The sequence below is a fragment of the Aspergillus fischeri genome, genomic scaffold (assembly GCF_000149645.3).
Source record: "Aspergillus fischeri NRRL 181 1099437636247 genomic scaffold, whole genome shotgun sequence".
Lineage (NCBI taxonomy): Eukaryota > Fungi > Ascomycota > Eurotiomycetes > Eurotiales > Aspergillaceae > Aspergillus > Aspergillus fischeri.
In genome coordinates this window covers 2,737,360-2,751,140 of record NW_001509772.1, presented here as the reverse complement: position 1 = coordinate 2,751,140, position 13,781 = coordinate 2,737,360, and the positions used below count along the sequence as shown (strand labels likewise).

Here is a 13,781-nt window from a genome sequence, read left to right as displayed (position 1 = left end):
TAACGGGATTGTCGCCGCGCTCAAAGTGGTTAGAAGCATCTCTAGTTCGATATAGGGCTCATTTGGAGTATTGCAACGAGTCAAATTGATTTGGTTACGTTGGTTACACATGCACGGGTTCTAGAAGACTGTCAAGCTTCCCTTGATACGAGTCTGTAAGCCTTACTATAGACACAGCAAAAAGTCCGACCATCCCATGGCGAGCCCTTGATCAGACAGTGATTCGTCGACTTCGGAGATATTCATAGTCGGGCATAGCATCACGCACCATCATCTCCAGCTTCACGGCCACTTCCTCTCCAAATTCCTCCTTCCACTGCTCGACCTCGGCGTCTACATCTACCGCGGTCGGCGTTTTGTCCTTGATGATCCCCGTGGATGCGGACAGGGTCGAGAGCATGATCGCCTCAGCCTTGTCAAAATCGATGTCTGTCATTTTCTGGATCGGGGAAAAAACTCTTACAGCTTCAGTTTCAGAGGCCACGGTTGGCGGTTTGGTCTCCCACTCAAACTGCAACGCATTTGGGTTGAGACCGGTCTCTTCGCAGTACCGGACCATCACCTGCGGATTGTGGATGATATCCTGCGCATCTACCACCAGGGGCTTACCGGGCAGGTCAGGGTGCTCGAGGCACCAGTCGTAAAGCATTCGCGTCCATTTCAAGGTCAAGTTGGTTGCCTGTGTCCCGATGGTGTCCTCCGACTGCAAAAGGCCGCTTTGCCGGAACTTTTCCATGGCGCGGCAGAGAGATGGGAACGCCAAGGCTGGATGACGAATGATGAAGGTCAATCTCCAGGTCCGCAGGTATTCGTCAGGGAGAACAGTATGATTAAGAGGGGAAAACGTGTGCGAGGGCCCGTACTTGTCAGGAATGCGCGGTCGGAAGCTGGCGGCGTCTTCGGTCATATTCCCCAACGCGGCTGGATTACTGAGCCAGAAGGCGTGCTCTTTGGCGAATGCAATCTTCCCCTCTTGCTCTGCTCTCTGAGAACAGTCCTCGAGACCATCGACGGCTTCCTGGAAGGCATCGCGGATCTCCTGCTTCTCGGCTTCACTCCGCTCTTCTACGGGTATACTTAGGCGGCCATTCCAGGCGACCTTGAGAAAGGCGTTGAAGAAGAAATAACCTCCTTTCTCGGATGTGACCAACTTCTGACAAGGGATATTGAGGAGCTTGAGCATGAGATTCGATGCCGTGCGTGGGACACTGATGAGGAGCAAGCGGGACTGAGACGGCGATTCGTTGACCTCAGCCATGATGGGCAAAATTAGCAGGAAAAGCAGCAGAAAAAGGATCAATGAGAGATCAAGATGATGGCTGCATCCCGCTGTCAGATGGCGTGATCGAGCTAACGGGGGGTATTTATACATCGGTCTCTCCTCTTCATCTTTCATTCACTTGCCCAGAAGAATGTTGCTCCCCGCTTTCCCGCAGCATGGTCTGGTCCTTTCGTCATCGACCTCAACCAGATGCCCGTTGGGCGATGCTGATTGATCGTCCGTTCCCAAGCAGTGGGGGTTTCCGGTTTCTTTCCGAAAGAGTATTTGACAGGACTTGCTGTCAAGGGCGGCCTATTATTGGACTGACAAACTGTCGATCACCCGATGAGCAGCAATAATGTGAGTTATGTGACCAAGAAGAAGGCGATCTCACGCATTTCATTGAAAGTCTCATGATCCCTCTCGGCTTTCGGCCACTACAAAAACCGAGAAGATGTGCTAGACAGGGATTAAAGCTGGAAAGCACTACGCGAGGTCACATCTGATTTGACAATGATATGGATTTAAGGATGCTTGCAAGTTCCGCTTACTAAAGATGGGAAGCCAACAGAGCACCTGCATTATCATGCTCCACTCCACACATAATCCGACATCGCGCAGCAAAACAAAAGGCAGAATCCCCCGTTCATTTCTGACCTCAACAACGTGTTAACTCTCTCAAAAAGTCGCCTTGGCCAGGTTGGAGTCAAAGTTGGCATTCTTGAAAGGCACATTGGCATCACCAAAGTCGGTGTCCTCCAGTGCCGTTTGGGCTACTGTTGGCAGACTCTCCCAGGCGATCAAGGGCTGTGTGCCTCCCACAGTCGAGGTGAGGCCACATTGGTGATCTACCGGCCAGATGCTGTAGTAGTCGATGAGAGGCTTGGTGCCGCTGAGGGTGTATCCATCTGTAGAGCAGCCCCAGCCACCATGGGCGGACGGACACACGGCGACAATGTTGTCAGCCGAGGTGGACGTGGACGATGACAGCCAGACAATGACTCCCTCCCAGTCATGGCGATGTCCCAGCCCAGTCGAGGGCTCGTCTTTGGGGAAATACCACGAGTACATGAGGGCGTAGTAATCGCCATATGTGGCCCCGCGCACATAGATCTGGCCGGTGCTGCTGGCGCAGTCGCCGTTGGATGCTCCTGTCGGGGCCAGGCCAGCGCTGTTGATATTAGCTCCAACGCTCCAACAGAACACTGTGTCGTGCCATGGGAGAACCTACTTGGTGTTGCCCTCTGCATCGACTGCGGGGAAGGGAACGCAACCGTTCACCACCTTGAGGTACGGCTGATAGGCAAGATAGATCTCTCCGGTAGTACCGCTGGGAACAGTTTGGGGGAATCCTACCACCGCATCACTGTCGATGCTCGCTCGTGGCAGCACGGCTCCCTGGGCGAAGCCTCCGAGAGTGGCGAGAGTGAGAAGGAAGGCCATGTTGCGGGTCCGAGCGATGAGTTGCACAGTAGCCACGCGGCGGACAAGAACAAGGAATCTCGGCTTTTTATAGTATAACACAGGGGAGAAGCATATTCATAAATCTTTTGGCAGGATATCAATTCTCCGCCATGCCCACGCCCGGTGCGATGGTTTATTTCCTACCAGGTCTGTAGCCGATGAACGTGACGAATCCAGCAATGATCAGTGGCCAAGGCTTTCTCCGTGGCTGGTCTATAAGAAACACGCCATCTACTGAACGAGACTCGTGGCATTTTCATAGCGGAGACATGACGAATCCTTGGATATTTCCGCCAATCGCAAGAGGTCGGGATACACTGCAGCATGAGACTATATTAGGGCTCCTGCCAGATCAACATGTGCAACTATGCTTCCCTCTGATTCACTCTTTATTCAATTGAATGCGTACGAATGCTTTATTGACAACAGCTGTGTATTATGATTAAATAATCGTTGGGCTCAGGTTAAGGCACGTATGAGCTGACGAATGCATTAAACGGCACACCATAGTATACAATAGATTGAACATGCGAGGTACCCTGAAGTAGTATGGCGGTTGAAGAAATAACTACCATCACAGGGCACCGCCGCTCTTCATGGCACCCGGGAAATCGTCCTTGATGGCATCCCAGAGTGGCCTACCGCCCATCTGCATGTCTTTGAACGCCGGACACGACATGTCCAGGAGTGGGACGGCGATGATCTTGTTGATCAAGTCCAAGGGGGCTGCCAAGGTCTTGTAAAGACCAGCCAAAGCATTAGGACTGGCAAACTTGAGCACTTCGAAGACAAAGCACAGCAGATTATTTCCCTCCAAGAGGGTGGTGAGGTTCAGGACGCCTCCCGTCACATCGGCGAGATTCACCCCGGTGAAGCTGTTGACCGTGCCGGTATTTCCTCCGATACTAGATGATTCATGATGAGCGATGTGGGAACCGACGGAGTATGCAGGAGCAAGAGACTTACCTTGCAAGTTCCGGATGTTTGAGTACCCAGTCCACCAAGTCGGTATTGAACTGTACCAGGCCATAATCTAACGGAGTCTTGTACCAATTCTCAGGGATCCTTTCCCATCCTTCGCGGTACGTCAGGTTTCCTTCATCTCCATAAATGCCGTAAAAGTTGCGAACAATCTCTTTGGCTATTTGCTCGTCAGTTTTGCATTCCCCCTCTGGACGATTCAACCTTACTCAAAACACCCTCGGGGTTCTCGCGCGAATGATTGCGGAAGAATCGTGCAGGGAACAGATAACCAGCATTCCGAGCAATAAGGCCCGTCACTGGCCCGTAATAGAATTCCGGGTTCGTCTGAATGCTTTGCTCAAAGCGGATTTTGGCCCGCTCGGCCATCAGATCCATGCTAAAAGTCCCGTCCGTCGACATGTTGTACCATTCCATGAACTTGTCCATGTTCAGCGCATAGTTGTTTCCAGTAACATACAGATCGTCCCGTGTGTTGGAGGAATCGGCCTCGATAAAATTGTGCGAACCAGTAAGGCCTTGGGGCTCACCTAGATTGAATTAGTCGTGGAGTATTCGTCAGGGTGAAACTGGGAGCATACCTAGGAGACCCCCCAGATTGTTCAGCAGATTGTTGACTCCAGAATCGCGACCTCCGATAGAGAAACTGGGGACGAGAGCAAGCGGATTGCCCGTCCATACGAGTCCCATGAGAGCCAGGATGGTGGTCAGGTCCACTCCCATTCCATACACTTTCAAGGTCAACGGCCTAGGCCTAAGCAATAGATATTATTTAGATATCCTTACCGTTGTTGACGGCCGCGATGACCTCCGCGAACTGCTTTCATGTCAGGGCCAAGGCTTCTCGCTCGGGAAGGACCACGTACCGACACAACACCGCTGCGAGGGATATAAGCGTGGTTCGCCAGTGCATTCAACGCAGGACAAGGACCCCGTTGGTCCCCTTTCCTCGGCGGCTGAAACGCGTGTACGCCGGTTACTGTTGCTCTATTAGCACCATTTTCACTCCCTCACACTCCGACGGGGATAAGAACGGAATATACCATCAATGGGCTTGGTCATCGAATCGAACAGGAATCGCCTTCCCAGCTCTGCATCTTCGCTCTCCTTCAGCGCGGCGTATGGGCAGTTCGTATTAGCAGATCCACCCATACGGTCAGGAAAGCCTGAGGCCAGGGAACCCAGACCCAGAATGGCCAAGGAAATAGTCGCCTTCATCCTGGAAGATAGGGCTCACAGCCACAAGGAGTATTAGCAGCGTCAAGAGGAACGGCTTTCCAGGGAAAGTGACAGTAAAGCACCAGCCGGGAAATTCTCTTCAAGAAACCTGGAGTTGTCTCTATACAAATAGACGATCAGCAACACAACGGTTCGTAATCAGTAGCATACCCGAGGGTATGCCCCTGGAGATTCAGTATTTGTGACGGCGATCACTAACCTTTTACTAATCACTTTCTCCTTAGTCGAGCGGAACGTGAAGCTCGCACTGAGGTCCTAATTCAACTACACGGCAAATCCGACCCTCATGGTTCTAAACGATATAAAAAGAGTAGCAACTAGCAAGAACCCTAGACAGGGGGTCGTCATGTCAACGTGCAGGGCTCCACATGCCAGTCGACTAACTGCATTACGAGTTTGAGTAATAAGAATCCTTGGGACGGAATCATCCGAAATTCATAGGCACGCAAGGGCCAATCGAATAAGTTCATAGTCTAAATGACCTGTGCCTTTCATGCCAATTTCAACACGGTAACCAGACGCCGCAGCTCCAGAAGACTAGAACCCCCACAGACAAGGAACCCACCCCAGAAGCATCCCTTGAGCCTTATTTACTCCCAAGTCCCGTGTTTTCCATTTTGGTCGCAAGAAACTGCCTGGTTCAGCTTTAGTATCATTCGCCGTTACCTAAAGCGGCCATAGTCCCACCACCGGGCGTCTCAGATATCCCGCGACAACAAACCGGCCAATGTCGATCAGACCCGTTCAAGAAACAAACCCTCATCGCTCAGGTTGCTGTCGACGATCCGCACATAGATTCCCTTCCACAAAGGCGTGTCCTGAGTTTCGAAGTAAGTCCGCACCGAACACGAGCGAACCCCGCGCCTAGTCTTAGCTGCATGCGTTTGGCTCCATTGTGGCTTCTAGCAAGAAGCAGACGAACCAATCATGACTTTGAGCAAGAAATGACAGCGCGGAGAAGAATCCAGTTCTGACAGTGGATGGCTTGGTGGTCTCCTGAACGGCTTGTTATCAAAGCTGCGGGCCTGCGGCACAAAGTACCACACTGGCAAAGATACGCCGTACGAGGTAGGGCTTTAAGCAGAGCTTTGGATTTAGGACATCTGCATGTCATGACCATTTGTTCGCGAAAGTGTATATGATGTGGAGTATGTGTTTATCCGTAACAAGCTTGCTAGCAAAGGAGTTCATCTAGACCTGATATTCGCATCCCCCTCAGATTCCGATCAAGACAAACATCAAAACGCTTGAATCGGTCGGGCCTCAGGTGCTGGATAGGGCCTGAATAAACTAGCTTCCCCGGTGAGCTGGAAGAAGCCAACAGTGAAGACTTCGAAGTAGCACCACTCTGGAGTAACTGCCATGCACGATGTCGATCGTAATTGTATAGAAGGCAACAAGCAGTCGAACCTGACTCGACTCCATTAGCTAACAGTTTATTGCTTGTCTTCGAGTTGGAGTCCTGACAATTCAGATATCGGGAAAGTGGAAGCCAAAAGGGGGCAAGATACAATGGCCCGTGTCTGTTCAATGCTTACCCCTTTGATAACACCGAAAAGCTGGTTTGCGCTTTGCTTTAAGTTCAGGTCGTGCAACGCCACGGTTCCACAAGGATTGTATAGCTAGAAACCGTTATATTCTCCTTGATTTGCATGGCCAAGGATTCTGCGGCGTTTAGGGGGAATCCAGAACTTCCGGATCAGCAGGTGCGACGCCCAATCAGCGCAGCCACCAGAGCTTCTGCAAATCCTTTTAGTCACCAGGGGGTTGGACAATGTGTATGACTCGCTGAATCACAAAGCTCCGGCAATATGCCGAACTACTGTCCTGCATAGGGGCAGGATCGAAAGACATCGCGGGGTGATCATACATTTCCGGCTTTGTGGTTGTCGGGCTGCAACCGCTTCATGCTCCAACACTTGCCGGTAAGAGTCACCGTGGGAATGCGTTAAGGAGCTTCTCTTTATGTTTGGGGTTTTCTCTTTCATCTCGCTGTAGCTCGAAGACTCGCATGTTGTTCGATCCACCTCCAGGTGTTTATCCCAGACATACGCATTCAGCAGAATGAAGGTGCTCGGGATTCTCCTTGTCCTTCTTTCGTGGACTGGCTATGTTACGGCCAACAACATGGAGAAGCTGGCGGCAGCTTTGCCCTCATGCGCAGTAAGTCAACACCGGTATGTTGTCGGTTTTGGAGGGAGCATGCTGATATGTCTAGCTGCAATGCATGGTGTCGACGATTCCCCATTCTCCCTGCACCCTCACAAACCAAACGTGTATGTGTACGGATCCGGTCTTTACCGGCACACTTGAGATATGTGTCCAAGCAAACTGTACCATTCGCGAGTCTCTAGGTAAGACCATGTCTGTAGGCTCCGAGCGTCCGAATGACTGACTGGATTAGCTACGAAGAACGTGACTTCATCGGCTTGTGGGTTGCCGATTCGAGACCGGACCAGTGTGGTCTCCATTGCCGGGGTTGCTGGAGGAGCTTTGGCACTCATTGCTTTTGTTCTGCGCATGATCGCGAGACTGCCATGCTGTGGTGGTCAATTTGGAATGGATGATTTAGCAATGATCGTAACGATGGTGAGAAACTTTGGCTTTGCGCAGTTGAGTCAAGCTAATTGGCTCAGTCACTGGTCATCCCTCTTTCTGCCTTGTCGGTTGTCTGTGTGTAACCCTTATTTCGCCTTGCCAGCAATGCTGGGTATACTGACTGTCATCGCAGTGGCCAATTTAGGTCTGGGAAAAGACCTCTGGACAGTGTCGCCAGACAATATCACGCATATCCTCTATGTGAGTTTCCGCAGACGGTAGTGTCACGGGTGATATTGACAGAATCCCAAGATCTACTTCTACGACGAATTATTGTATCTCAGTATCATCCCACTGACCAAGATCTCCATCTGTCTCTTCTATCTGCGTGTGTTTCCCGCGCGTCCTTTTCGAATCATGACATATGTCGTAATAGGGCTGAATATGGGCTACCTGATTGCTTTTGTCTTGATCTCGGTCTTCCAATGCAGACCCCTCAAGGGCGCCTGGCTGCACTGGGATGGGGAAGGCCACTACTCGTGCAACAACATCAATGCCCAAGGCTGGTCTGCAGCAGCCATCAACATGGTTCTGGATGTGATTGTTATGGCCCTGCCACTGCGCGAGCTGTATCGGCTCAATCTCTCACTGCGCAAAAAGCTTTTTGTCATGTCCATGTTCAGCTTAGGAATCTTGTAAGTCTTCTGCTTGCATACGATGTCTTCTTTTACTCTGTCTTCTCGCAGCTGATGCCGTACAGTGTCACTTTGGTCAGTATCGTCCGACTCAACTCACTCATCCATTTTGCCGCGACCAATAATCTTACCTGTAAGTCCAATCGTAGGATGTGAATTGCACGGTACCTGTCTGACGATTGTTCTGTGCCACAGGGGACTATGTCGAAATCGGATACTGGAGTACAATTGAGGTCCATGTGGGCATCATTTGCGCCTGTCTGCCGGCCATTCGTGCCTTAATGCGTCGTCTATGTCCGACCCTGTTTGGAGACACTACTCGCGCAGCTTCCAAGCAGAGCGGGACTCGGTCGGGGAGAGCTGCTTCCAGAGGAGAGGGAAATATTCTCAGTCGTCCGAGCCTGAGCGCTTGGTCAGAAGGCAAGTTTGTGCCGTTGGTGGACTTGGAACGTCCCCCAAGAGACGCCGGTCGTCCAGCATGATATGGAGGCGTCTGGATGGGAATCCCGCTCTGAGTATTGCAAAGAATTGTCTTGTTCACATTCATTCTTTCCCTTTGTCAGGATATATCGTTCTTATAGTCTAAGGGTTTTGGTTCCGCATGACTCCTTTGGCGTCAGGTTCGGCTCTGTTCTACCTACAAACCATTAATATCATCAAAATAATCAGCGTTGGATATTAATCAAATTCGAACGGTAGTATCCACTGGCTTCTTGTCGATAATCTACATTGCGCACTGCCATGGACTATACATCCCGTTGCAATGAAGCTTAAACAGCAGCAATGTCTCAGTCACCCTGAATTCTACTCGCCAACTGGAAGCAGCATAATGTCACTTAAGCATTGCTTCCAGGAAAGATACGCTAGTTCCAGTGTTTGACACAACTAAATTGGGCATATTCCCCATGCAGTAAGCAACACGACGGCATGTCTGCCATTAGTAGAAAGTGGGACTGCCGATTGTCTCTCGGAAAAAGCCTTGTATCATAAAACGAGCCGTCAATTGTCCTTTAGGTTAGGCACTGACAACCCGCTAAGTCTAAACCGCCCGTCAAAACGGCGCGAACTTTGCTGAGCGCCACCTTTCTGAGTGCTCCACAACAGTACTTTCTCGGCTCCACAAGGTATGGGCTCTATTGGTGGGCAAGGGATTGTCGGGGAAATAAGTGATTGTCCAAAGCTAGAACCTCTGCGGAGAGGATCCGACACTACCTAGGATGAATATTGTTGGTTAGGTGCGGGAAGTACCTAGTTGATACTTTGGGTAATGATCACTCCAGACACGTCTGACAGCGATGTCATGGATTGGGGGAATGGTTCACACACTTGAACATAGTTGTGACAATAGCGATAGGGAAATAGCAGCAGGAACATGGATTGGGAAGAGTATATCCTTTGTATGGCTCTCTCTGCTAAGGATACACTAACGCATCCTGGCGTATTTTGACAACCCAATCGGGTCCTTCTCGGAAAACATCCCGTCCAGTGAGCATTACCAATGCCGATGGACTAGGGGGCACGCGGGAACGTATTTTGAGCACGCAGACTGGGGCTAGTGTCCTTTGGGTCCAGGCCGGCGTAGGAGGCTTGAATATTCCTCGAGCTCGAGCCAGTCCGCTCGTATTATTGCTCTCAGTCAGGTACGCTCATGTGCGCCACGCCTCGCAGCGATAACCCAAAACCTCAGGGCCATTGGTAACAGGAGAAACAGCGGACCATCGACCGTCTGTTTGCGAATGTCGATCAATACTCACGTTGGCTGCGTGATGGAAAACGTTGCGACAGCTGCAATTCAGGAGACTCTGCTTCTGATGTTCTGCAGATATAAACTCGTTTTGAATCAGTGCTTTGCTCCTTGTTAGAGTCCCTTTGTCCGGCAGCATCGCAAGTCCCTTGAGCAAAAAGTCTTTGGCCCAACATGCACATCAGCAAGGGCTTCTCGATATGCACCCTCCTCTTCGGGACTTTGGTCAGGTACGCAGCCTGATTGTATACCTCGTTTGGATCGTCCAAATTGATGAATGCTGACACTCTCATTCTATGCTTTTAGTGGTCATGATGCAAGCCACCAAGCGTATCACGAACGCCAGGCTCGGTCAACATACAACGCTCCGCGGGCGACCAATGGGACCGCAGAGTATGACTATATCGTTGTCGGCTCTGGACCTGGAGGAGGCCCTCTGGCAGCCCGGCTGGCAATTGCCGGGTTCAAGGTGTTGTTGCTCGATGCCGGAGATGATCAAGGAGATGCCCTCCAACAACAAGTTCCCGCTCTTCAACTGCAATCAACCGAGTATGAGCCAATGAGATGGGACTATTTTGTGAATCACTACTCGGATCTCGAGCGCCAGAAACAAGACTCCAAGATGACCTACCGGACTCCTGCCGGGGGGTTGTATGTGGGTCAGAATCCTCCAGCGAACTCGGAACCCCTGGGCATCTTGTATCCCCGTGCAGGCACACTGGGTGGTTGCTCGGCGCACAACGCCATGATGTGAGTCTCCTTAATTGCGTGAGATTTCCTGGCTGTATGTTGACTCCGATAGCACCATCTACCCCTATGAGAGCGACTGGCAAGATCTCGCCACGCTTACTGGCAATGACTCCTGGGCCTTTCATAAGATGCGCGGCTACTTCACACGCCTCGAGCGCAACCGATACCTTCCCAGCAGCCTGATAGGTCATGGTTTTGACGGTTGGCTGACCACCAGTCTGACCCAATTGACCCTAGTACTGGAGGATCAGAAGCTGTTGTCCTTGGTCATTGCGGCAGCCACCGCAGTGGGAAAGTCTCTGCTGGGCATGATCATCACTACCGTCACTGGGTTGGGCGAAATCCTGCTGCGCGACATCAACAACCCGCTGCCCACCCGCGACCACGAGACTGGGCTCTTTCAGGTCCCCATCGCGGTAGACGTACCCGAGTACAAACGTACCGGTCCTCGAGACTTTCTCATGAAGACAGTCAACAGTGTCAACAAGGACGGCTCTCGCAAATACCACCTGGACATCCAGTTGAATACACTGGTAACAAATGTTCGTTTTGATACGACCGGTGAGAGACCCAGAGCCATCGGCGTCGACTATCTCCGGGGTCAGAGTCTGTACCGCGCCGATCCCCGTGCAAGCAAAGCATCCGCAGGAACTCCTGGTAGTGTCAACGCTGCCAAGGAGGTGATCCTTTCGGCAGGCACCTTCAACACGCCCCAGCTGCTCAAGCTCAGTGGTATTGGCCCGAAGGAAGAGTTGAGCAAGTGGAACATCCGCACCCTGGTGGACTTGCCTGGCGTGGGCAAGAACCTGCAGGACCGGTATGAGACCGGCGTGGTGGGCAAGGCCCCCACGGACTTTGTCCTCACAAGCAAGTGCACCTTCATGTATAGCATGCCCGATCCCTGCCTAGACCAGTGGAAAAACAACGCCATCAACAAGGGTACCTATACAACCAACGGCATTGCCATCGCTATCGTCCGTAAGACATCCACGGCCGAAGGAAAGCCCGATGTGCTCATTTCAGGGGCTCCCGTCAACTTTCCAGGCTACTATCCCAACTACTCGTACGAGGGCCTGAAGGATGCGCAATACTGGACCTGGATTACCCTGAAAGCCCAGAGCCGGAACAATGCCGGCACGGTCGAACTGCGCTCCGCGGACCCGAGAGATACTCCGATCATCAACTTCAATTCCTTCGATAGTGGTGTAACGGAGAACGGCGCGGACGAGAAGGATCTTCAGGCTGTCTATGAGTCCATGCTGTTTTCCCGCAAGATCTTCAATGATCTGGTGCCATTGGACGGCAACTTTGAAGAAGTATGGCCGGGTCCCAATATAACATCCGAGGCGGACCTGAAGGACTTTATCAAGCGGGAGGCTTGGGGCCATCATGCCTGCTGTACCGCCGCCATTGGAGCCGATGAGGATCCGAATGCTGTCCTTGACTCGGACTTCCGGGTGCGTGGTGTGGATGGCCTGCGCGTCGTGGATGCCTCGGTGTTCCCCAAGATCCCGGGATGGTACATCGCGCTTCCCATTTATATGATCAGCGAGAAGGCGGCCGACGTCATTATTGCTGATGCTGCGTAGGTCTTCTCTCAGTGATTTATATACATTTCCCTGTTCTTGTCGGAGCGTTGCTGTTGAGGACCGTTGTATGTTAAACTACCTTCAGCCATAATCTTAATCAGTCGAGATCTGCACGAGCATCTTGGTAGACATTGTACTTCGGTATGCTCTTAACTCTAGAATCTTACAATTTCGAGCCTGACTTGGCTACTTTAATCAGAGCCCGACCGTTGCTCAGGACGACCTTCCCCTTGTCATTCTTGGTCACAAATCGGATCTCTTCGAACCCATCCGTGGCATCGCCGACCCTCCACATTTCCGTGGTGAGACGGTCACCTGGCCTCACCGGAGATGCAAAGCGTGCCTGGAATTCGCGAAAGTTGTTGGGGTCGCTGCCGCCAAACGCCTTGAGAATGGCGTGAGCAGCACTGTTCCAGCTGAAGAGACCGTGGATGATGGTGCCTCCGAAGCCCATCTGCTGTCCTGGCTCGGGTGTAGCATGAAGAGGGTTATAGTCGCCGTTCAGACTTCAGGGAGCACTGATCAGTCAAGATTCGCATCGACCAGCGCACGCGTCGCGACGACTTACCGATACAGAAGAGGAGTTTCCGCTGTGGTTTGCACTTCATGTGTGGCATCAGGTTTACGGCTTTCTGGGGGAGGATAGTTGGGAGTGCTAGGACCTAGAAACACAGGTTAATGTCCGCAATTCGAGAAGAAGGACGCGAGTAACTGACCTTTGGGACCACCCCAGTTACCCTGGCCGACAAAGAACCCACTGCTCACTATCTTGGTGTAGATCTCCCCCGTTGATTTGTCCACGATGGTTTGTTCTGTCTCCATCACTGAACCAGCCTTGCCCTTGTCATAGACACCGATGACCTTGTTGCGCAATTCAAACTGCTTGCCAGCACTGCTCGGGGGCAGGGGCTTGAGAACGGTCAATTTCCGCTGGCCGTCAACCGACCGTCTAGGATCGAATTTGGGGACACCAGGAACCGGGTTGGCTTTTTGACGAGCATAGAAGTCAGTCACCTCGGAGTCTGTGAGCTTGAATGCTATGTTACAAGAGACGTCAGCCGGATTGATCATGCAGTGTTCTCTCTTTGTCGGCGCAACTTACACAAGATAATCGGATAAGTTGGAAAGACGGCAAAATTGGGATGCAGCTCCTGTATGAAACTGTTAATAATGACCCTGAGAGTCCTGAGAGCAGAGGGACTTCATACGTAGAGAAAGTGCAGTTCGTCGGCGGTCGCCCCGATGCTGTTGGCAAAGAGCAACACATCCCGCTTGAGCCAGGAGACTTCCTGGGCGGGAAATTCATAACCAGCTCCGGGTCCGGACATTGCGTTTTGAGGAGTAATGTAGATTTTTCTTTGGTCTGCAATCGATGAGAATGCCATGATTGATGTGAGGCGGATGATGATGGCCATTTATGTATGTGGTGTTTATGCGGGGTTGCCGAGGCATTTCGGGACCGAGCTTCGTGCAACTTTGGATTTATCAACACGTTCCATTTGGCTCCATCGGGTATGTAC

General features: G+C 51.7%; 6 protein-coding genes across 6 annotated transcripts; 2 read left to right on the top strand and 4 right to left on the bottom strand.

Moving 5' to 3' along the window:
• Nucleotides 1-211: 211 nt before the first annotated feature.
• Nucleotides 212-1,258, bottom strand: NFIA_041900 (uncharacterized protein; the record flags this gene model as incomplete). Its single annotated transcript, XM_001266508.1, has 1 exon — nucleotides 212-1,258. One exon carries the CDS (start codon nucleotides 1,256-1,258, stop codon nucleotides 212-214), a length of 1,047 nt encoding a protein of 348 aa, XP_001266509.1.
• A 681-nt stretch (nucleotides 1,259-1,939) lies between these two features.
• Nucleotides 1,940-2,704, bottom strand: NFIA_041890 (NPP1 family protein; the record flags this gene model as incomplete). Its single annotated transcript, XM_001266507.1, has 2 exons — nucleotides 1,940-2,432; nucleotides 2,493-2,704. 2 exons carry the CDS (start codon nucleotides 2,702-2,704, stop codon nucleotides 1,940-1,942), a joined length of 705 nt encoding a protein of 234 aa, XP_001266508.1.
• Nucleotides 2,705-3,299: 595 nt separating this feature from the next.
• NFIA_041880 (peroxidase family protein) lies at nucleotides 3,300-4,924 on the bottom strand (the record flags this gene model as incomplete). Its single annotated transcript, XM_001266506.1, has 7 exons — nucleotides 3,300-3,630; nucleotides 3,692-3,866; nucleotides 3,916-4,236; nucleotides 4,288-4,437; nucleotides 4,493-4,523; nucleotides 4,573-4,685; nucleotides 4,750-4,924. The coding sequence occupies 7 exons, from the start codon at nucleotides 4,922-4,924 to the stop codon at nucleotides 3,300-3,302; spliced, it is 1,296 nt and encodes a 431-aa protein (XP_001266507.1).
• A 2,148-nt stretch (nucleotides 4,925-7,072) lies between these two features.
• NFIA_041870 (putative integral membrane protein) lies at nucleotides 7,073-8,660 on the top strand (the record flags this gene model as incomplete). The annotated part of the gene is made up of 6 exons (XM_001266505.1): nucleotides 7,073-7,108; nucleotides 7,164-7,299; nucleotides 7,350-7,534; nucleotides 7,787-8,178; nucleotides 8,244-8,311; nucleotides 8,374-8,660. 6 exons carry the CDS (start codon nucleotides 7,073-7,075, stop codon nucleotides 8,658-8,660), a joined length of 1,104 nt encoding a protein of 367 aa, XP_001266506.1.
• Nucleotides 8,661-10,096: 1,436 nt separating this feature from the next.
• NFIA_041860 (GMC family oxidoreductase) lies at nucleotides 10,097-12,261 on the top strand (the record flags this gene model as incomplete). The annotated part of the gene is made up of 3 exons (XM_001266504.1): nucleotides 10,097-10,152; nucleotides 10,229-10,672; nucleotides 10,725-12,261. 3 exons carry the CDS (start codon nucleotides 10,097-10,099, stop codon nucleotides 12,259-12,261), a joined length of 2,037 nt encoding a protein of 678 aa, XP_001266505.1.
• A 163-nt stretch (nucleotides 12,262-12,424) lies between these two features.
• On the bottom strand, nucleotides 12,425-13,589 carry NFIA_041850 (putative peroxisomal dehydratase; the record flags this gene model as incomplete). The annotated part of the gene is made up of 5 exons (XM_001266503.1): nucleotides 12,425-12,767; nucleotides 12,830-12,923; nucleotides 12,978-13,298; nucleotides 13,364-13,412; nucleotides 13,470-13,589. 5 exons carry the CDS (start codon nucleotides 13,587-13,589, stop codon nucleotides 12,425-12,427), a joined length of 927 nt encoding a protein of 308 aa, XP_001266504.1.
• Between the last annotated feature and the right edge of the window lie 192 nt (nucleotides 13,590-13,781).